This window comes from Mercenaria mercenaria, chromosome 3 (genome assembly GCF_021730395.1).
Source record: "Mercenaria mercenaria strain notata chromosome 3, MADL_Memer_1, whole genome shotgun sequence".
Taxonomy (NCBI): Eukaryota; Metazoa; Mollusca; class Bivalvia; order Venerida; family Veneridae; genus Mercenaria; species Mercenaria mercenaria.
In genome coordinates this window covers 18,809,652-18,832,287 of record NC_069363.1, presented here as the reverse complement: position 1 = coordinate 18,832,287, position 22,636 = coordinate 18,809,652, and the positions used below count along the sequence as shown (strand labels likewise).

The 22,636-nt window shown below is 35.0% G+C and overlaps 1 protein-coding gene across 4 annotated transcripts in view; it reads right to left on the bottom strand.

Annotated features, from left to right (window-relative positions):
* LOC123525337 (DEP domain-containing protein 1B-like) overlaps positions 1-22,636 on the bottom strand; it is a 34,439-nt gene that overhangs the window by 5,663 nt on the left and 6,140 nt on the right. Inside the window, exons 3-11 of one of the 4 annotated variants that reach the window (XM_053537946.1) lie at positions 16,530-16,640; positions 15,548-15,805; positions 13,964-14,094; positions 13,589-13,636; positions 13,212-13,352; positions 9,232-10,296; positions 7,824-7,993; positions 5,571-5,747; positions 4,545-4,583 (exon numbers count right to left, since the gene is read on the bottom strand). In XM_053537946.1, coding sequence (XP_053393921.1) covers positions 4,545-4,583; positions 5,571-5,747; positions 7,824-7,993; positions 9,232-10,296; positions 13,212-13,352; positions 13,589-13,636; positions 13,964-14,094; positions 15,548-15,805; positions 16,530-16,640 — 2,140 coding nt within the window. Of the gene's footprint in view, positions 1-2,287; positions 2,321-4,544; positions 4,584-5,570; positions 5,748-7,823; positions 7,994-9,231; positions 10,297-13,211; positions 13,353-13,588; positions 13,637-13,963; positions 14,095-15,547; positions 15,806-16,529; positions 16,641-22,636 lie in introns of all 4 variants that reach the window. The other 3 variants (XM_053537947.1, XM_053537949.1, XM_053537948.1) reach the window with 3 other exon arrangements.

Below are 22,636 nucleotides of genomic sequence, written 5' to 3'. Positions count from 1 at the left end.
TCAATGTGAACAATCTTAATAACAAGGGTGCCATGGTGGCCTTGGATCATTCACCTGAGTTATACAGCTGAAACATGTTCCTTTGATCATGTTACCAAGTTTGAAGGTTCTGGTTATTCTCAAGTTATTGGGTTGAAATCATTTTCAAGTTTCAGATTTTAACCTTGACCTGTGGTCTACTGGTCCCAAAAAACTGTAAGGATCATCTATTTCATGAGCCCATTCATGCCACCAAGTTTGTGTTCTGAGTCAAGGGCTTCTGAAGTTATTGGGTGGAAAATGTTTGCTCTACCAACAGGTGCAAAGCAATATACCCCCACTTCTTTGAAGGGGGGAGGGCATAATGATAACAATAAAGTTCCCTAAGCAACTCTGGCAAGGTAAGTGTCACCTCCTTGAATTGGTAGAAATTATGGTATATTTTAGTTAGTTTGTTGGTAACTTACAGCAATAACATTTTGTACAACACCAAGAAAAATTAAGGCTCAACTTTAAGACAAAGAAGAGAAAAACAATCAAGAACAAGAGGGCCATGATGGCCCTATATCGCTCACCTGTTATCATTGCACTTAAGGACAAGAAGGTCCTCAGAAAAGATATCTCAGTCCAAAGGACAGGAACAACAAAGGGAAGAAATTTAACCAAATAGAAAAAAAAAATCTTACAAGGTATAGATATGTCAAAATACACCTAAAAATTGGAGGTATCATCCATGTTGTACCACAGAAAAGTGGTCTCGGTTTTTCCCTACGGCCAATAATAAAAAAGTTACTAAAAATAAGCTATTTATAGTAACGTAAAAGGGAAGTAATAAAAAAAATATATTGTAAGTGAACAAAAGAAGAATCTGCCAAATAAATCTGCTGACATAAATGAAATTTCAGATCAGTATCTTCATTAGTTACGGAGATATACTCATTTTAATTTGAAATAAAGGGAGGTAATTTGACATAAAATAAGTCCATAGTTATCTACCCTGATTGTCTCAGTCCAACTCATAACAATAATGAAATTTCAAATAAGTTCTATAAGTACTTACTGATATAAATCCATTTTGATTACAATCAGGGGAGGTAATCAGATATAAAATAACTCTGGAACCTACGATTGGATCTGATTTGTCATGGAATCCAAGATTTATTGTTGTTGAAGATATTTTGGAAGTTTGTATCAAACAAAACCATAAATGAAGTCTCTATATGGCTGCAAAAGCCAAAATAGCCAATTTTGGACCTTTAAGGGGCCATAACTCTGGAACCCATGATGGAATCAGGCCAGTTCAAGAAAGGAAGCAAGATCTTGTGGTGATACAAGTTGTGTGCAAGTTTGGTTAAAATCAAATCAAAAATGAAGCTGCTATTGTGCAGACAAGGTCAAAATAGCTTATTTTGGCCCTTTCAGGGGCCATAACTCTCGAACCCATTATGGGATCTGGCTGGTTCAAGAAAAGAACCAAGATCTTATGGTGACACAAGTTTTGTGCAAGTTTGATTAAATTCAAATCATAAATGAAGCTGCTATTGTGCAGACAATGTCAAAATAGCTAATTCTGGCCCTTTCAGGGGCCATAACTCTGGAACCCATAATGGAATCTGGCCAGTTCAAGAAGGGAACTAAGATCTTATGGTGATACAAGTTGTGTGCAAGTTTGGTTAAAATAAAATTATAAATGAAGCTGCTGTTGTGCAGACAAGGTCAAAATAGCTAATTTTGGCCCCTTCAGGGGCCATAACTCTAGAACCCATCATGGGATCTGGCCAGTTCAAGAAAGGAACCGTGATGTTATGGTGATACAAGTTGTGTGCAAGTTTGGTTAAAATAAAATCATAAATGAAACCACTATCGTGCAGACAAGAAATTGTTGACGCACGGACTGACAACGGGTGATCACAAAAGCTCACCTTGTCACTATGTGACAGGTGAGCAAAAAATACTGTAAACAATGAATAACTTTATACCTAGTGCACCTTATTCATTGTCTTTAACCTAATAAACTATATAAATACAGACTGAAATTGAAACTCTTTCACATGTATGTCTGTTTTTAGTATTGTTAAAACTTTCTACATACCCATTACAGTAAAATCACTAGTATTTGTGAGGGACAAATTTCTGAGGATTTCATGGTTTGGTCGAACAGAGTTCAAACAAATAAAGTTGGACTGTATGTGATATAAACCTGCAGAAACATATTAGTATCTAATATACAACATAAAAAGTCAAAAAGTTGAGCCTTATTAACTAAACAAGCTACAGGGCACACACAATAGAAAAGAACATCTTATACCTGTGCACCACAATCTAAACACTCCACTTTCACCTACAGTGTCATAAAAATATTGAATATATTTATAAAAATAATCAAGATAAAATAATAAGGGAAATAAGAATGATGAAAATGCTTGATAGAATTATATCTAAAGTCCAGTCTGGGCAAGTAATGATACACATATGCCCCAATAATGTATGCATGTTCACTTCATATTGATGGTGTATACCAACTTTCATTTCAACTGGATGGAAACTATAACAAAAGTTGAGTACATAATATTATAATGCAACTGTAATATTTCCAAGTTCAAAATAAGGACCATAACTCTAGGAAAGATGATCGGCCATAAGAGTCCTGATAATATGCACATGTCCACATTATGTTGATGATGTATACATGTTTCATTTCAACTAGATGGAAACTGTAGGAGGATTTGGGTATGTAATGTTCTGATGTAGTTGTAATATTTCAAAGTCCAAAACTAACAAGAGCTTCACAGGAGACAGCGTACTCGACTATTCTGATGTTGGATCATGAAATAGAACTGTCACATAGATGAGGAAGCTGGAGCTATAACTGGAGAATTTATTGACTCCAATGTGTATGATGGTACTGGACAATAGTTTACGTCCAAGTTAAATGTATCTAGTAATAACAGAGATAGAATGAAAGTGTGTCAAAACAGTAACTAAATATAAATGGGACATAATCTAAGAAATTGATGAAACATGTCTCATATCATGTGTGTAAAATGTGGAATGTCCATTTTACGTTTGCAACAAATCCAATTAGTAATTAAACTGAGATAGAGCAAAAGTGCAGCACAACTTTAACCTGAAATTTTAACTAAAAAGGGGGCGTATTTCATAAAATATTGCTGCTATAGTTATGGAACTATTGTCACCTTATGTGAGTGATGATGTCGAACAACCATTTTAAGTTTGAATCAAACCCATTTAGTAACAACAGACATGGTGTAAAAGTATCAAATTAAACTGAATTTTTAAGTTAAAAAGTGGGCATAATTCGTGAATATTTGTGCCAGAGTTATGAACACTGTGTCATAGGAAGGGGAGGATGTGAAAAAACTACTTTAAGTCTAAATCAAATCCATTAAGTAATAGCAAAGATAAAGTAAAAGTGCATCAAAATTGACCTGAAACTCTAAGTAAAAAGGGGGCATAATTCATGAACTATTGATCCAAGAGTTTTGACCCTTAGGTCATATGATTTAGGTGATAATTTAGAACAACTACTTTAAGTCGGAATCAAATCTACTTTGTTATCATAGAGACAGCTTAAGATGCATCAAAACTTGAACTTGAAATTTCATGTAAAAGGAGTATTCATGAATTATTGGAGAACGAGTTATAGCCCTTGTGGCACTTGATGTGGGTGTATTGATTTGGAACAACTACTTGAAGTCTGAATCAAATCACTTCTGTTATAACAAAAATAAAGTGAAAATGCATCAAAATTTGTTTTACCGAGTCTTTTTGTTAAGGGAAGATGTGGGGTAGTGGTATATAGGGGTATAGGGTCAGAAGTGGGGAGTATGATGACATTAGCATATCAAATTGGGAACAAGTTGATACATATAGCAAAATAGTGAAATCCTATAACAAAAGCAAGGAAAAACCAAAAACTGATTTCTTGAATGGAAGTTTGAATGGAAGAAACTGCAGTTGCACAATGTAAAATTACACAGCCTCCTTATTGCTCCCCAAGTTAACAAACACAGAATCTGAGCCGTGCCATGAGAAAACCAACATAGTGGATTTGCGACCAGCATGGATCCAGACCAGCCTGCACATCCGCACAGTCTGGTCAGGATCCATGCTGTTCGCTTTTAAAGCTTATTGGAATTGGAGAAACTGTAGCGAACAGCATGGATCCTGACCAGACTGTGCGGATGCGCAGGCTGGTCTGGATCCATGCTGGTCGCAAACCCACTATGTTGGTTTTCTCATGGCGCAGCTCAGATAACCTATTACATGATTATATTCTAAGAAGCTTGGTTATAATTCACATGCTTTCTAAGTCCTATACATACTAGTTAATGCCTTTATATATAAGACACACTCACAATCATATATTTTCAAACACAAGCACAAAAAACAGCATACACATAATGATATAATATAAAGAATCCTACAAGACTAAAGGTATAAAATGCTAAAAAGGTAATTTATAGTCACTATGCAGGAGAGTATATGTATGTCTACATGACCGCGATATATTGCAGAATGTCCGAGTAAATGTTTGAACCTACTCTTATGAAGAGGTTGCTATCTAAATTACAGTCTTCAACCTATGTGCACAAACAGATAATAGCTTTAAACTTTACTTAAGAAATGAGATATCAGAAACAGTGATTTGTTGTTGCATAAAGTCATTGTTTGGAGTTCAGCTGCAAAGGAATTACATCACAAGGGCCCAGTGACATAATAATAGGAATATTGACAACAAACTATGATTTTATTCAAGAGAAAATCTCTGTTTTGATATGAAATACATATACTATTTCGATTCTAACACGATATCACAGATTATTATCTATATCACTGACACTATCCACCAAATATCTTCCTGTTATGTTTTCTGTTCCAGCATGGTGCTATAATGTATCGATTTTGATCATGATGCATAAACTGATCTGGTTTCATAATAACACAGTTTCAATCTTGTGTTTTAATAGGAAAATACAAAAGGTCATGTTAGAATCTGTATAATGCATATTACTTAGAACTTCATAATACTAGAAGTCCATTAAAATGAGGAAGCTTAAAATTAAAACTATAAATTTTAAGATTTTAGAGAATAAAATTTCATATTAAAGCTTTATATGCAATCTTAAGAAAAAAAAAGAAATCAGGAAACTGTCAATAAAATGCCTCAGTATTGTTCTTTAAAATTTCAACACAAATTTAGCTGGTAACAAAGATATTTTAACAGAGTAGGAAAAAGTGAAAATATTATCAATGTATATTTATAGCAATACAACATAATGCTAGAAAATTTCACTTGTTTTCTTTTACAGCTCTAATAATCTAGTAATTATTGGCACTAACCAAGCTCGTTATTACAATTAAAGTTTATGATGATATATACTGTTAGAGCATAACAACATTGAACAATGGTAAGACTTGCATATCTTAAATATATCAAGTAAGTTTGTCAAAAACATGAGCATGAAGCTATTCTTCCCACCATAAAACCCTGTTAAAAATCACTTTATAAAACAAGTCTTAACCAAATGAATGCCCATGCAGCATCATGTATGTTTAAGCCCTTTTACCTTTGTCCTCTGTATTTTGGCTACACGCAGTTCTACATTAGTTTTCAGGTCTTCGGGTACAGAGAATATTTCCATGTAATGATCCATGAGGAAGGAGACAAGTTGTATAACTAACAGGTCATCCATCTCACTCTCGTCTTGGCAACACAACACAGCACGGTAAAATGTCTCCAGTAACTGAAAAATATACACTACAACAATCAGCCGAGATTATGTAGAATAACACAAGTTTCGTTGCATTTTTTAATCTTAGAAAACTCATTCAGATTCTGTATTAAATGGTGATATCTTTGAAGATGACTGAGTAATATGGAATGGCAAAATGACGAATAACATTGGTTGTTCAGATGCAACAGAAATTATCATACAAACATACCTATATAATGTTCAGATATAGGTATATATGTATAAACAACAAGAGCTGTCTGAAAGACAGCCAATGCTCAACTATTCGAATTATTGTCTCAGAAGCAGGAATATTACGCTAAATGTTAAAATATCTATAGGGTTTAAATCCAATATCTGCATTAGTTTTGGACACAGAAACTTGCATGCAAAACTTTAACCAGAAGTTTTAAGTTCAAAAGGGGATATAATTTGGCCAAAATGCATGTCAGAGTTATGGGAATTGATGCTTAGTATAATCACCTAATTCTATAACCCTGAAGGGTACATGTGAAGTTTCAATTCAATATCTGCATTTGTTTTGGAGATAGTAACTTGCATGCAAAACTTTAAGGACTTTCTAAGTCCAAAAGGGGGCATAATTTGTTCAAAATACATGTCAGAGTTATAGGACTTGACCAAGTGAGGTTGGAAGGTGACCTAGAAGGAAGAAAAAAGTTTCAAAGCTATATGCTTTTATGTAATAGTAAACCAGGATTTTCTAAGTCCAAAAGGGGGCATAATTTGGCCAAAATGCAAGTCAGAGTTATGGGACTTGATGCTTTTGCCTAGTTTTATAACCCCAAAGACACATGTGAAGATTCACTTCAAAATCTGCATTAGTTTTGGAGATAGTAACTTGCATGTAGAACTTTAACCAGGATTTTCTAAGTCCAAAAGAGGGCATTATGTGGTCAAAATACATGTCAGAGTTATGGGACTTGACCTAGTGAGGTTGGTTATTGACCTAGAAAAAGAAAAAACTTTAAGTTTTAAATGTACTTGCATGCAAAACTTTAACCATGGTGTGATGCAGACACCAGGGTGAGAAGAATAGCTAGACTATTCGAAATAAAAACAGTGACAAGGATTTGAATGAGACGGCCATGAAGGCCCGGCATCGCTTAACTGACCTATTTCTTACCCTAGATCACCTAGTATGGTTCACGCTGTCAACAGCCACTTGAGCCATTTGCAACAAAACATTAACATGGCTCTGAAAATTTCTCATTTGCACTTTAGGGATGTAATACATTTTCATTTTGACATAGAATTAGGTTTTAAATGCATGTGATGTCATTGTTAACACAAGATTACAGTTCTGTAATGATATTCTACATAAAATCTTTGTTTTGCTGGGTTTAACGTCGCACCGACACAGTTCAGGTTATATGGCGACATTCCAGCTTTGATGGTGGTGGAAGACCCCAGGTGCCCCTCCGTGCATTACTTCATCACGGGCGGGTACACGGGTACTTCAGTAAGCCAGCTGGATGGCTTTCCCACATGAAGAATTTAATGCCCCGAGAGAAGCTCGAACCCACATAGGTAAGGGGGCAAGTGATTTTAAGTCAGCGACCTTAACCACTCAGCCACGAAGGTCCCCCATAAAATCTTTAAATACATAAATGTAATTTTGTGTAATTTTTAGTTCATAAAGTTATCTATATTTTTTTCAAGTGTTTAAAAAAGTACGTCCTATCTGCATAACATTTTCATTCCAAAAAAAGAACAAACCTTTCAGTCAAACCAGGAAATTGGTTAGCTCAACTATTACATCATTCAAACCTTAAATTAGATGTGTGTGTCTGTGGGATGCTGGTGCCCCCATGCCTGTCACTGTATGCATATTTTTTACTAGTTCTAAGGCCACAACTCTGGTCTGGCTGTGTGAAATCCCAATGAAAACACTAGGTGCACAACTTCACATACTGAATAACTATCCTGTGAGGGCTGATGACCCTGGATCAAATACTTTTTGAGATATGCACAACACAAATTTGGACAGACTGACAAACATTGGCAGATCTAAATGCTCCCTAACAAAATTTGGAAGGCACAAAAACTAAAGCATATTTTCAAACTTACCAAGGTTCTTGATGGTTGTGTTTCATCTAATACTAGTTTTCTATTGGTTGACATTTTGTTCATAAGACGAAGTAACAAATGCAGTCTTCTACGATTGGCTGGTGGCAGGATCAAACAGACCAGCTGTAAAGCCTTGATTATTCTCTCTGTACAATCATCCATAAATACACCTAAAATATGCCAGTATAACATTTCTTACTATTTTTACAACTATTAATAATAGACACTTTTGAGTCTTGCCACAGATCTATAAAACGTCTTTTGTGAAACTGTAAAATATAAATTTAGATGAAAATTTATAGGAAAATAAATCCATTCATGAAGCAAACTTGCAGAAATGAAATGTAAAACTGAAAACGAAAAAGGTATTATATAACAAGCTTTACACATGCTAAATGCAAGTCCATGTTGAACCAGTGCAATCCAAATCACAATTAGTTACACTGACCAAAATGTCTGCTTGTGTAAGAATCAGAGAAATTGATTATGGTTACTAACAATATTCAAAATGTAATGTCATAAACCTGTTGTCTACTGTGCATTGTGCACAGAACATATATGCAAAGGTGATCCCATCTTAGCATGTTTCTGGTTCTTTATTTGAGCCGTGTCATGAGAAAACCAACATAGTGGCTTTGCGACCAGCATGGATCCAGACCAGCCTGCGCATCCGCGCAGTCTGGTCAGGATCCATGCTGTTCGCTAACGATTTCTCTAATTCCAATAGACAATGAAAGTGAACAGCATGGATCCTGACCAGACTGCGCGGATGCGCAGGCTGGTCTGGATCCATGCTGGTCACAAAGCCACTATGTTGGTTTTCCCATGGCACGGCTCATTTAGACTTTAAGCTGGTAACAATAAACATTTATTTTTTGAGAATCATTTTTAATATAAAAATTTAAAAGAAAAGAAAAAATACACATCCTGAAATAGCAGTAATAAAATTATTTTTGTTGGGTTAAGGATAAAACTGACACACTTAGTATATGTACTTTGGTGACTTTCCAGCTTTTGCTAATGTAGGAATGTCAGGCACCACTCTGTGTGCATTATTTCATCATTGGGCAGGCAACTGGGTAGAGCCACCAATCTTCTGCAAGGTAGCTGGATGGCTTCCTCACAGTCATATGAAAGAATACTACAAACCAAGCCAGGTTTCTGATCCCAAATACGTGACCATAACCTCTCGGCCACAGAGGTCCAATTTAATGCAGTACAGTAACATCAGCATCAAGTTCATATTCTACATGCACTTCATACACATTTATTGAATGTAATTCAAGCTGAAATAAAAACTGCATTGCCTATTTTCAAAATGGACCCTTCAGTGTGTAAACGAATGAGTGAAGACAGAGACCAGTGGCTCAATAAATATGTATGTATTTCATAACTAGTATTTACTTACTGTCTTCACTCTCTTGTATCCTGCCCATACACTGCTTCTGAAGTTCATTCTCCACTGGAGGTGCAGCAGCAGCTAAGTCTGACATACTTAAACTCCGCCCAACCAATACATCTGTATCACAGTTCCGGCTTCCATGTGCTTTGTCTGACAAGGAGGAAGTATTCCCTTTTCCACTGTCACTATTTTCTATAAATGATTTTCCTTGATTCAATGATGCGCTTGATATGGACTTTTTCCTTTTTAAAAACTTTCTAGAAGTGTCCGTAACTGGATGATTGGTTTTAGGGTATAAGGATTCAGGGTATAAGGCATCGTAGGAAGGTGGCATAGCATAGGCAGGGGGTTTACCATTTGCATATCTCCTGTTTACCTTGTCCCCGAGCCCTGCAGCACAAGACTCTGACCTGGTGACTGGTACCTGCCTGGAGACAGGTGTACAGTGGGAACCACTGTCTGACGTTGTCCTGCTATAAACACCTACAGTACAGCCATAGTTCTCCTCCTCATTCAAATTAAAGCCAGCACTACGTCTTCGTGAAACTGATTTCTCTCCTTTTACCTTCTTTCCCCTATTTGACGTTCCTCTATTAAATAAATTATGCATTGAATGCCGTAAACCATTTTTCCTAGAGAATGATCCTCCACTGTCTCCCCCTGGTGGTGAATCTTCAAAGTGAGTCTCTATTGGTGTAGCTTCTATATCTGTTTCTCCATCTATATGATTAAAATCTGTTGCTACACCATCCGCGTAGAATACACGTGTAACTGTCTTATTATCTGGTCCAAAAGCTGTCTCGTATCTTGTCACAGGATCACTTTGTTTGTTGTTATGACTAGAGTTGTGGACAGGCTGGATTGGAGACAAATCTAAAATATTCCCACTGGAATACCCTTCTGAAGCATCCTGACACTCTGCAGAAGTTTTGGAATTTCTAGTTAATTTCATGAGCAAATTTTCAACAGATTTATATGCATTAATGTATTTAGGAGTGGAGTTAGAGTATTCACAGTTACTAGGTAAGTTGACACAAGATTGCTGTCCTGTTTTCTGATTGGATGATTTCACTGTTGTGATGTCACATGCAAGGTGAAGGTTATGGTGATATCATGAAGTTCAAAGTCAAGTTAGATGTTACATCCAGGTACAGATGAAATAAAAACAGGAAAACAAAGCATTATGGTTAGATACAACTGCAACAAAACTGAAACATGGTTACACAATGTATACATGTATGATGTTAGTGTTAGTACAAACCATGTTATATGAACAGTTTTAGTAAAACGATTACAGGAGTATATGGAATTCTGTATAAACATATGTTCAGATGCTAATATAATATATTCTGTCTGTGTAAATCTATACCCAACTTAAAGCTCTTTAAAATATTTCCTTCATTTATCTCATCTTGAACTTTAATATAGCTGAATAGAAATCTAAAAAGTCTTTGTCTTATGTTTAAAAAAATATAAAACTGTACATCCTGTTTTCGTAAGGTGCTTTAATTTTGATGTTGCACACCAGTCTCTTTTAAAAAACACATTAAGTCAAAAAGGGTTTGGTATACTTTTCTTTACAAAGTAACATGGAAATAATGGAGAAAATACAATTCAAAGTTTTGACAGATGCATAATGGAATATTTTCTTTTTGATAGCCAGGTTGAATATGTAGAGTGGGCAATTTTAGAGATTTTGTATTACAAAATTTAATCATGTAAAAGAAATTGGCCATTCTAATTTAAGAAATTTGCATTAAAGGCCATTTTTTAAAGTAAATCATACAATACCCTTTAAACGTAAGACTTTTTAATGCTTAATTTTTGATTTTGCACTATTCCCATCTTCATAAAATTTTGCTTATACTAGTAATTAATTATTAAAATGATAAAAAATCCTGCAGTTTTAAGTTTTGATGTCACTTTACTTTTCTAACAACTGACTCAGGCTATCAGGTAAAACTGGACAGAAATGAGCCAGATGACATAAATGTAGGTAACAGTATCATGAGTATGTAATCTTTCTTTGCAATACAAATCAAGCACATGGAATACTAACTTTCAAGCTCAGTGTTTAAGTACCCACAACCTAGTTTACTATATTCAGTATTAAATCCACATATATCCGAGTCTGAAAAATAATGGGACATACTATAGTCATACATCTGTATTACACATATTTTGCCATTGAACATTCACTTACTCAGGTGACTTCATTAATGACAAACGAGTACATAACATTTTTGGGACCTAACAATTATACATTGAAGAGAATTCTCAAAGTGCCAGCTCACATCAAAACCACAACAAATGAAAGAGTCATACTTTTCAAAGTCAGGCTTGTTTCACATGGTATATCATTCTCTTGGATATAAATATTTTCATTTAAACTAGAAACAAGAGCTGTTAGAGAAGACAGCATGTTTGACTATTTCAAAGCTTGATAATGAGATTTGCATATTTGAGGATATTAGAGCTATCTCAATAGGCTGAGTTTGCCGAACAACTTTTCAAGTTTGAATCAAAATCCATACTGTAACAACAGAGATAGAGTAAAAGTGCATCAAACATTTTTTTACCTGAAATTAGAAGTACAAAGCTAACAAGAGCTGTTTGTAGGACACATAGGCCCCAATGATGGCCTGTCAGATGCAACTCTACATGTAATCTTGTAATGTTTCAGATAATGATCTGAAACTGTTTTCAGCTTCAAAGTCACTGTGACCTTGACCTACTGACCCCCGAAACATAAAGGGTAATTTGTTGGCCAGGGGCAACTATCTTATAAAGTTTGAACATTGTGAGACCAAGCATTCTCTTGTAACCAACAGTCAGACCAAAGGACTGAGTAAAACAATACAGCCACTCTTTATCAAAGAGGGCCACAATATCAGGGACAGCGTGCAGTGTATCAAAACTTTAACCAGATTTTTTACCAAAACAGGGTCATAGTAAAGGCATAAGGTACAAGTGATCTTTAGTTGCTTAGTGAAAACTGTGTTCATTCTTACAGGTAGGTCAAAACTTGACCTCTGATCTACTGAACCCCAAAACAAAAGGGGTCATCTACTGACCACAGGAAATCATCCTACGAAGTATGTTCAACTGCAGGTCAGTGTTCTTTAATTGCCTTACTGCATAGAAACTGTTTCAGTCTGTCACTATGACACTGACTTCTGACCTACTGATCACAAAATTTAAAAGGTGTCATAACCAAATGCAATAATCCTATTAAGTTTAATGATTGTAGGCTGAAGTGTTTTTTATTTTTTGCGCAGGAAAACTTATCAGTCTCAAGGTCAATGTGACCTTGACCTTCGAACCATGAAAACAATCGTAGTGGGCATGATGTTTAATGACTGTATGCCAAAGTGTTCTTTAGTTAATGAACAGAAACAATCTTCAGTCTCAAGGTTCATGTGAGTTTGACCTTTGACCTTGTGACCCAAATTGTTTTGGGTCATCTACTGACAACAGGCAATCATCTTAAGGCCAAAGTGCTCTTTAGTTACTGAGCAGTAACTATTTTCAGTCACAAAATCACTTTGATTTTGATCTCTGACAAACTGACACCTAAAACATCTGTCATCTACTGACCACAGGCAATCACCCTATAAAGTTTAAACATTGTGTGACAAAGCATTCATTAGTTATCGACTTGAAACCACATGGCAACCAAGTGGCGGACGTGGATGCCTACATTTGGGCAAGTAGAACATCTCTTCAAATATTTTGAAGTCAAGATAAAAAACTCATAGCAAATCATTTTTACTTGCCATGTAAATGGCTGCTGATTTATCAATTAAGCAGCTATAATATCTTAAACCTAATGATCCAAGTCTGTCATAATTTATTCAAGATTCATTAAAGGTAATGTGATGAATGGGTACATTAAGTGCTAAGTGTATAATGAAGATATGCATCATATTCATAATTCTGCTTGAGACATATTTCCTTGAGTTAAATATATATTTGTTCAGACTTACCAAACACATTAGTTATGACCTCATACATGTTGTATGTCATCAGAGGTTCAGGTAGCTCACAGAAATAATCCTTGACAACACGGAACACATCTTTCTCAAAACCGGGATAATTGGGTAAATTTTCATCAATCTTATCAGGCCCTAAACCAACAAAAAATACCAAGTGATAATGCTGATTAAAGACTTAAGAAATCTATTTTGAAAAGGATTGTAAAAATAAAACAAAACTTGTTAAAAATGAGATACAGTTGTACATTAATCTTTATATTAAATCTATTAACTACATCAGCTATTAAGGGTTAGGTCCTAAAAGAATGAGGCAATGGTATCTAATATGTAACTTATTTTCTACAAACTGACAGTACTCGTATACTTACAGTAGGCAAGGCATTTCATGGCAGAGAGTGCCCAGTGTGGTAACTGATCTGAAACACAAGAACATATAGAACTGAAGACAAAATATTAATAAATATGGTGGGTGATGTATGCATAGTAAGTACTAGAGATTTAGTACGAAACAAAATGGATTGGAAATTTTCCTCATGGGTTTGCCCCTTTGGAATTTGTTTACATCAATAAACTTGAATAACTATAGATGCTATTTCCTTCATGTTTAATTAAAATGTGAGAGGATAAAAAATCACATACAAACATGTACATTTAATCACATTCCATTTGCTACTTTGACCAGTACCTCTCCCACAAACGAAAGATAAGCATGAGTTGTATTCTACTACCAAACTGCTACAAACCTTTAGAATCAATATTTGTTACAACTCCACTTTTGTTGACATACAGACAGTTGTGCATGATGAACCTTCCTCTCACATATTCAGCATCAATAATATCACCAAGCGCATCAACACCAAGGATCTTCTGTAAGCTGAAAACACACACATTATATATATATAATATATACACACATACACAAACTTAATTTCTTACATCTTTAAAGACACAAAATATTTTTGCTTGTAACCTAGGATCACATAAACAATTATTAATTAATTATGTTCCTTAATGTCCAAAAAAAATGTTATCTCACATTTTGCAATGATCCTCGAGATCATGGATGTATGATTAATATTGTAGAAAGTATTATTGAATCCATCCATTTTAATTCCCTCCCTTCATAGCTCTGACAGTACAAGTTAAAATGCATGATTAAAAGATGTCCTTTTCTAACCATGTACTGTAATATTTTCCATTTTGACAGCTGTTTTTTTTTATTTAAAACATAAAATTAAAAGCACTGTGAAAGTTTAATGCCCGAGTAGAATTAAAATCTTGGTCTGCAAGAAATTTCAGTAGTGGTATTTAAAACTCTGTTCACATAATCACGTTTCATGGAAGCTCAAGCTTTTTTTAATATCCAATTTGAAAACAAAATCCCCACAAGAGAAATCGGCAAATCGCCAGAAAATGTGTGACACTGTCTTACACTGGTTTTTTTTTGTTTGTTACAAATGGCTAACTTCCTGGATAACAAGATCATGGTCAAAATAATAAGTCACAAATTACAATACCCAGAGTGCATTGTGTAACAATCGATAAGAGAAAAAGCCTGCATGTTTTCTGTTACAAATGAGCCTGTGGATACTTCTGATTGGATGGATATTTTATTTTTTATTGTTCAAATAATAACCTATTTCTTCATGCAGTTACTGATAAATTATAGGTTTAACTTGACTACTGACTTATCTAATTAAATTGCAAAGATTAACTTGCTTAACTCACAGTCTATTTAAAACTTTCAATTATCACTTCAGTGAGGGCAGCTCTAAAAAGCTCTGAATACCTTTACAATTATTTTGACAAAGATCAGTTCCGACTTAAAACATCAAGTCCCAGTCTACTATTCCATATCAAAAGGTCACCCCATGACCTGGGACTTGTAGTATATATTATTACATACTCGTTTCTGTTCCCTGTTAAGTTACACTGGTACCAGAAACGTCAATATTTTTCCGTACACTGCTGCCTGAATTTCATAGCGGGTGCATGACGTAATTCAGTATGTGTTGTTGCACTATTTTTTTTTTATTTAGTTCAGTAAATTGTCAATCCTATTCAGGCTATTGAACATATCTATGATATTTACATAATATTTATACGTATAGATGCGTATGTAATTAAAAGGTTATTATCTTTGCGCATCGGTCACTCGTTCTTCAGCGGAAGAATATTGCCCTCCTGAAGTTGCCGATATTTCCGCTGAAGAACTCGTGCATATTTCCCGATACAAAGCTAATAACCTATAAATATATAAATTAAATAACAAACTAATGGAACGTTGTTTGCTTCCGAATTTTTATGCAACAAAAAAACATTGCAACCTTTGTAATGTCATGTTTTTCCACTCATTCTCTATCTCCTGTGCTGACAGTGGTTTTGACATGAAGTGACATTCAGGAAGCGTACTTGTGTTGTCCGGTATGGAAGGCATAGATGCCATCTTGTCAAAGTCAAGTTTCACTGGCTGTGAGGGCGTCATTGGTTTTGTTAGCGGGGATCTCCTCAGGTTGGCAAGCTTAAGGTTGTTTCTGAGAGCTATTGGAGTCCTCACTGCCTTGGAAGGTGAACTAAGAGTAAGTCTGAAACAAAATCAGTCAGTAATATTAGCTAACAACATCACATTTATCTAGGGAAGCACAACAAAGCATCAACAGTCAGAAGACTCGTGATCTACACAACCAAACAGAAAAAAAACATCCACAGAGTATCAACAATGTAATGACTATAATTACAGTAATAATTTTATAAATTAATCTACAACACATTTTTGAAGACATTTTATCTTAAAGATGTAATAAATTAAACCTTATGTTAAGCAACACCAGATTATGACTCATTTTTAATTTTACCTACAGTGAAACAAAAGCACCTCTTCAGTTAAATATTTGATCATTATTTTCATAAAATTTTGTGGACTAACTTTACAGGTACACACTTTTGCAGTTACCTGACATCAATTTCAGGCATTTGTAATTTTTACAGGATGTAAGATGACAAAATGTAAGTATGTCCATCATAAAAATAAAATCTGTAAAAAGATCCTTTGGAAGCAAAGAATGCAACCAAGAAGAATAATAGCAGACTGCACGCTGACTCAGTTTGACTGAGTCTGTTCATGAGAAGTAATGAAATGTGCAACACCTCTCACACCCCCTAGCACCGACTTAAGCAGAACTCTATTACACATATGTATGTTGAATGGACTCTATGATCCCAAAGGACCAGAAAATATAACAGTGAAAAAACTTAAACTGAAAGGAATTTAGACAGGTCTCAGCTGGACCTCAGTACATGTATATTTACCTGAAAAGCCTAGCATTGTCTGTAAACTCGCCCCTGTTATGTTTCTGTCCTCTAACATCTTCAAATACTTTGGCTTTGTGTAACTTCTGTAACAACTGCACACTCTGCGCTCTGTAAGTTCAAAATCATAAATAAACAATAGCTGTTCGTTAAACACGTATGTCCCCCATGATAGCCTGCAGAAGGCTGGTGGGTATGTGAATTTATATGCTATGATCTTGAACTTTGACCAAATTTCAGAAACAACATGGGCTACAAACAATCATGCTATGAAGATTGTCAGTCAGTGTCCTTTATTGAGCAGAAACTGTTTTCAGACTAGGGGTCATCTATTGACAACAGGCAACCATCTTACAAAGTTTGAATTTACTTCTTGAGCAGAAACCCTTTTCAGTCTCAAGGTCACTATGAATTTAACCTATTAACCCCCACCCCGCAAAGGTCAACTACTGACTACAGGCCATAATTAACTTACTGAAAACCAAATGGTTTACCGACTGAAAAACTGACAATGAGCAAAACAATATATCCCTCTTCTTTGAAAGCACATGTGTGAATTCAATACTGAATGCCAAGCAAGGGAGCTCTACCATTACCTTTTTTCATGTTACTGGTATGATATAGCCGGGGATCGAACCCCAATATCTGGTTCTCACAGCAGATGATATCATTCAGATATTGAGGCAGCTTATGTTTTAAAGGTGGTTAATCAGAATTTGATCAAGGACAGTTTAACAGACTTAAGTCTTAAGTGCAAATCATTAATGTAAAACTAGAAATCATATTAAAATCAAAAGAAAAAGTCCACTTTTTGAATACTCTAATACCAAAGGGGAGTGATTACAAAATTTCATAAAAGTAATAAAACATACATTTTAATACTCTATATAATGGGTCTTTTTGTTCATTAGATAAATCTGTAATAGAATATACTAACAAGAGCTGCCACAGGAGACAGCGCGCTCGACTATTTCGATGTTAGATAGTGAAACTGGCACATCTGAGGAAGCTGGAGCTGTCACTAGAGTGTTTAATGACTCCAATAATAATGAAGATATTGGACAATAGCTCGAGTCTGTGTCAAAAGTATTAAGTAATAAGAGAGATAAAGAACATTAAATAAGTATAATTCTAAACAAAAAGGGGGATAATTCATGAAATATTGGTGCAAAAGTGATTTTTGCACCTGTGTCATATGATGTGGGTGATGATGCGGAATAACAACTTCAAGTTTGATTCAAATCCATTTAGTAATAACTGAGATATAGTGAAAATGCATCAAATTAAGCTGAAAGTCTAAGTAAAAGGGAGCATAATTCATGAAATATTAGTACCAGAGTTATGGACATTGTGTCATATAATGTGGGTGATAAGGTGGAACAACTATTTTAAGTCTGAATCAAATCCATTTAGCAATAACTGAGATAGAGTGACAGTACATAAAAATTTTAACCTGAAATTCTAAGTAAAAGGGGGGCATAATTCATGAAATATTAGTACCAGAGTTATGGACCTTGAGTCAAATGATGTGGTTGATAAGGTGGAACAACTATTTTAAGTTTGAATCAAATCCGTTCTGTAATAACTGAGATAAAAGTGAAAGTGCATCAAAACTTTATCCTGAAATTCTAAGTAAAAAGGGGGGATAATTCATGAAATATTGGCATGAGAGTTATGGCCCTTGTGCCATATGATGTGGGTTATGATGAGGAATAACTATCATGACTATTTTAAGTTTGAAACAAATCCATTAAGTAATTCCAGAGATAAAGTGAAAGTGCTTCAAAACTTTAATAAAAGTGCGGATTCGGAAGGATGCCGACACCGGGTCAAGTAGGGCAGCTTCCATACTTCGTATAGCCGAGCTAAAAATGAACAAGAGCTGTCCGTAAGACAGCCAGCTCGACTATTGGAAATATTGTCACAGAAGCAGGAAATTATTACCCAAAATGTTAAATATCAAAAGAGTTCGAAACGGGACATAATCTGACCAAAATGCATATCAGAGTTATGGGACTTGATGCTATCAACTAGTTTAATAACCCCGAAGAAACATGTTAAGTTTCAATTCCATATCTGCATTAGTTTTGGAGATAGCAACTTGCATGTAAAACTTTAACCAGAATTTTCTAAGTCCAAAAGGGGGCATAATTTGCTCAAAATACATGTTAAGAGTTATGGAACTTGACCCAGTGAGGTTGGTAACTGACCTAGAAAAAGAATAAATAAGTTTCAAAGCTATATGCCTTTTAGTAATAGCTGTATGTACTTGCACGCAAAACTTTAACCAGGATTTTCTAAGTCCAAAAGGGGGCATAATTTACCCAAAATACATGTCAGAGTTATGGGACTTGATTCTATCAACTAGTTTTATAACCCCGAAGACACATGTGAAGTTTCAATTTAATATCTGCATTAGTTTTGGAGATAGTAACTTGCATGTAAAACTTTAACCAGGATTTTCTAAGTCCAAAAAGGGGCATAATTTGCTCAAAATACATGTCAGAGTTATGGGACTTGGCCCAGGGAGGTAGGTAATTGATCTAGAAAAAGGAAAAATAAGTTTCAAATCAATATGCCTTTTGGTAATAGCTGTATGTACTTGCACGCAAAACTTTAACCAGAATTTTCTAAGTCCAAAAGGGGGCATAATTTGGCCAAAATACATGTCAGAGTTATGGGACTTGACCCAGTGAGGTAGGTAATTGATCTAGAAAAAGAAAAATAAGTTTCAAATCTATATGCCTTTTAGTAATAGCTGTATGTACTTGCACGCAAAACTTTAACCAAAATTTTCTAAGTACAAAAGGGGGCATAATTTGGCCAAAATGAAGGTCAGAGTTATGGGACTTGGTGGTATCAACTAGTTTTATAACCCCGAAGACACATGTGAAGTTTCAATTCAATATCTGCATTAGTTTTGGAGATAGTAACTTGCATGTAAAACTTTAACCAGAATTTTCTAAGTCTAAAAGGGGGCATAATTTGCTCAAAATACATGTTAGAGTTATGGAACTTGACCCAGTGAGGTTGGTAATTGACCTAGAAAAAGAATAAAAAAGTTTCAAAGCTATATGCCTTTAAATGATAGCTGTATGTACTTGCATGCAAAAACTTAACCAAGGTGTGACGCTGACGCCGACGCCGATGCCCACCCCAGGGTGAGTAGAATAGCTAGACTATTCTTCGAATAGTCGAGCTAAAAATGCCATTAAATGTTGCTCAAATGTGATGCTGTGACAGGAGTTTTGGGAAATTGTCCATCCTGGTCATAATGTTTGACCATTCAAATTGTATGAATACTGGTATACATAAAAGGTAATTACTGGCATAGTAATTAAATGATAATTCCAGGGAAGCCCAATTACAAATAATCTGTTAACTTAAATGTGAATAATTAATCAATCATTTTTTATGTTACTCCTTTAATTGCTATATCTATCAGAATATTTGTATAGTTTTATGTAAATAATTTAGGAGACCATTTTTAATTGATATAAACAGCTGTTGCTGTTCACGTAGTGTTAAATGACACTTTAAATGTAGAAAAAACACAATCTGTTCAACACCTTCAGCTTACAACATTAATGACTTGTGAGCCTTTAATCCTGGTTATTGAATTAAAGTCAACACATTTAACAGATGTTCTAATTTCAATTATACATATATGTCATAAAGTTTAAACTATAACCAGAGACAGAATGTCTGAATTTGACCATAATAAATACAGGCTATAACAGTAGCATTATACTGTTACATTGATAATTACCTACTTATGACAGATTAAACCTTTGATGTATCCTAACAGTTACAAAAAGGCATGAAAATCCTAATAATTGGTGCTAGACTTTACAACCACTCTTTAGATTTAAATAGATATAACAATGAACTTCAGAAAGAATTGTCAGATTTTGACATAATTATCCTGGTCAAAATGATGACATATTTGATGTGACATTTGATAAAATGTATAGAAACAAAAGAAAAGAAAAAGAGATCGAAATATTTACACACATTGTATATCTGCCCTACAGTCAAAACAATATATTTTCACAATCATTATCAGATTTCATTTCAAGAAAAAGATATATACTGATTAAAAACACATGCCATAACATAAAAATATAATGACAACATATTTTCAGTGAACTTCGAAAAAAGCTGTCCACCAACTTGCTTTTAAAATTGAACAAACAACTTAAAATAGTTTTATATTCATTGATTTACCTCGGACTGAGGGTGTGAGTCAGTCATGGGATGCTACAAAACATCATCAATAAACACAAGTTAAAAAATTTTAAGAGTATACATACACATTTATATAATATATATGCAGGTGGGGGCTGATGGGTATGTCCCTGTTACCTCAACCAGTAATTATTAGATTACTATTTTACAGTTACTTTTGAACAAAAACTTGTACCAGTCATATTCGTAAATCAGGTCAATCTGTCAACCTAGTTATAAATTTGGGATCATTAAAAGCTCATTTCCTGGATTGTCTTGGGTGTAGATCAATATAATCAAACGAAAATCATGAATCTGATCCAAACATAATGAAGTATAAACTAGAGCTATCACTAAAGGTGATGAATGAACCCCCCCCCCCCCCCCCCCCCCGCATGCACTGACACAGTACATTGCAATTTGACGCACACAAGATTGCATAATTATGCGGACTGTATGTATATAGACTGTATGTATACAGTATAGTAACAAAAAACAAAGTCCCATAACTATGCAGAATATTTATCTAAAAGAATGTAACATGCACCATGCACAACTAGGGTTGGTACTGATCACTTGTGTGAAGTTTCATTAAATTGTGTGTAAGGGTTTGGTAGATCAGGCACGCACAAGATTGCATATGCAGACTGTATGTATATAGTATAGTAACAAAAAAACAAAGTCCCATAACTCTGCCAATTTTTTTTCTAAAAGAACCTAACATGCCCCATGCACAACTACAATTGGTACTGATCACTTGTGTGAAGTTTCATAAAATTGTGTCAAGGGGATGAGGAGAGATGGTGCGCACAAGATTGTGTCTATGTATATAGTATAGTAACAAAAAAACAAAGTCCCATAACCCTGCAAATTTTTTTTCTAAAAGAACCTAACCTGCCCCAAGCACAACTACTGTTGGTACTGATCACTTGTGTGAAGTTTCATTAAATTGTGTCAAGGGGATGAGGAGAGATGGTGCGCACAAGATTGTGTCTATGTATATAGTATAGTAACAAAAAAACAAAGTCCCATAACTCTGCAAATTTTTTTTCTAAAAGAACCTAACATGCCCCATGCACAACTACTGTTGGTACTGATCATTTGTGTGAAGTTTCATTAAATTCTGTCAAGGGGATAAGGAGAGATGGTGCGCACAAGATTGCGTCTACGGACAGACGACCAGACAGACAGACGGACAGACAGACAGACAACCTGAAACCAGTATACCCCCCCTTACAACTTTGTTGTCGGGGGGTACAATAATTACACTAAGTAAAAGCCAGTAAATTCCAATTGTAAATGCTCATTCTGACAAAAATATTGGAAAACTTGAACCTCTTTTATTTTTTATTATCATTATATTATTCAGGGTTCCCGCTGTCGGTCGCCAATGGCGCCAAATGCGACAATATGTAAATTCTGTCGCTAAAAATCTTCAATTGGCGAATTTCATTGGCGCCTGCAAGATAATCGTCGATCTGATCTTTCTCAAGGACGCAATAACGGAGTATCCGATATTTAACACTACACGATGACAATACACAACGTGTCAATATCGATTTACACCTCGGGGCATAATTTAAAACTTCCCCGAGTCACTAGAGCGTTCCTCCACGCAAGAACGATTATCAGTCAATCTGATTCGCCAAATTTAGCCCCGCCTACTTACACGAAAGCAAATGAAACGAAATATTAGCTGCGTGCTTCGTCTAATGCACCACCTTTTTTATGATGCAAAAAACGCGAGATAAATTTGTAGGTTATTTTAATGACAATCCGATTCGCGGAAGTAATCGAGACCAAGAAAATGCCGAAATAATGACACGTCAAAGCGCGATCAAAAGATACACATATTCTCCGATCATAAATAGATAAATTTT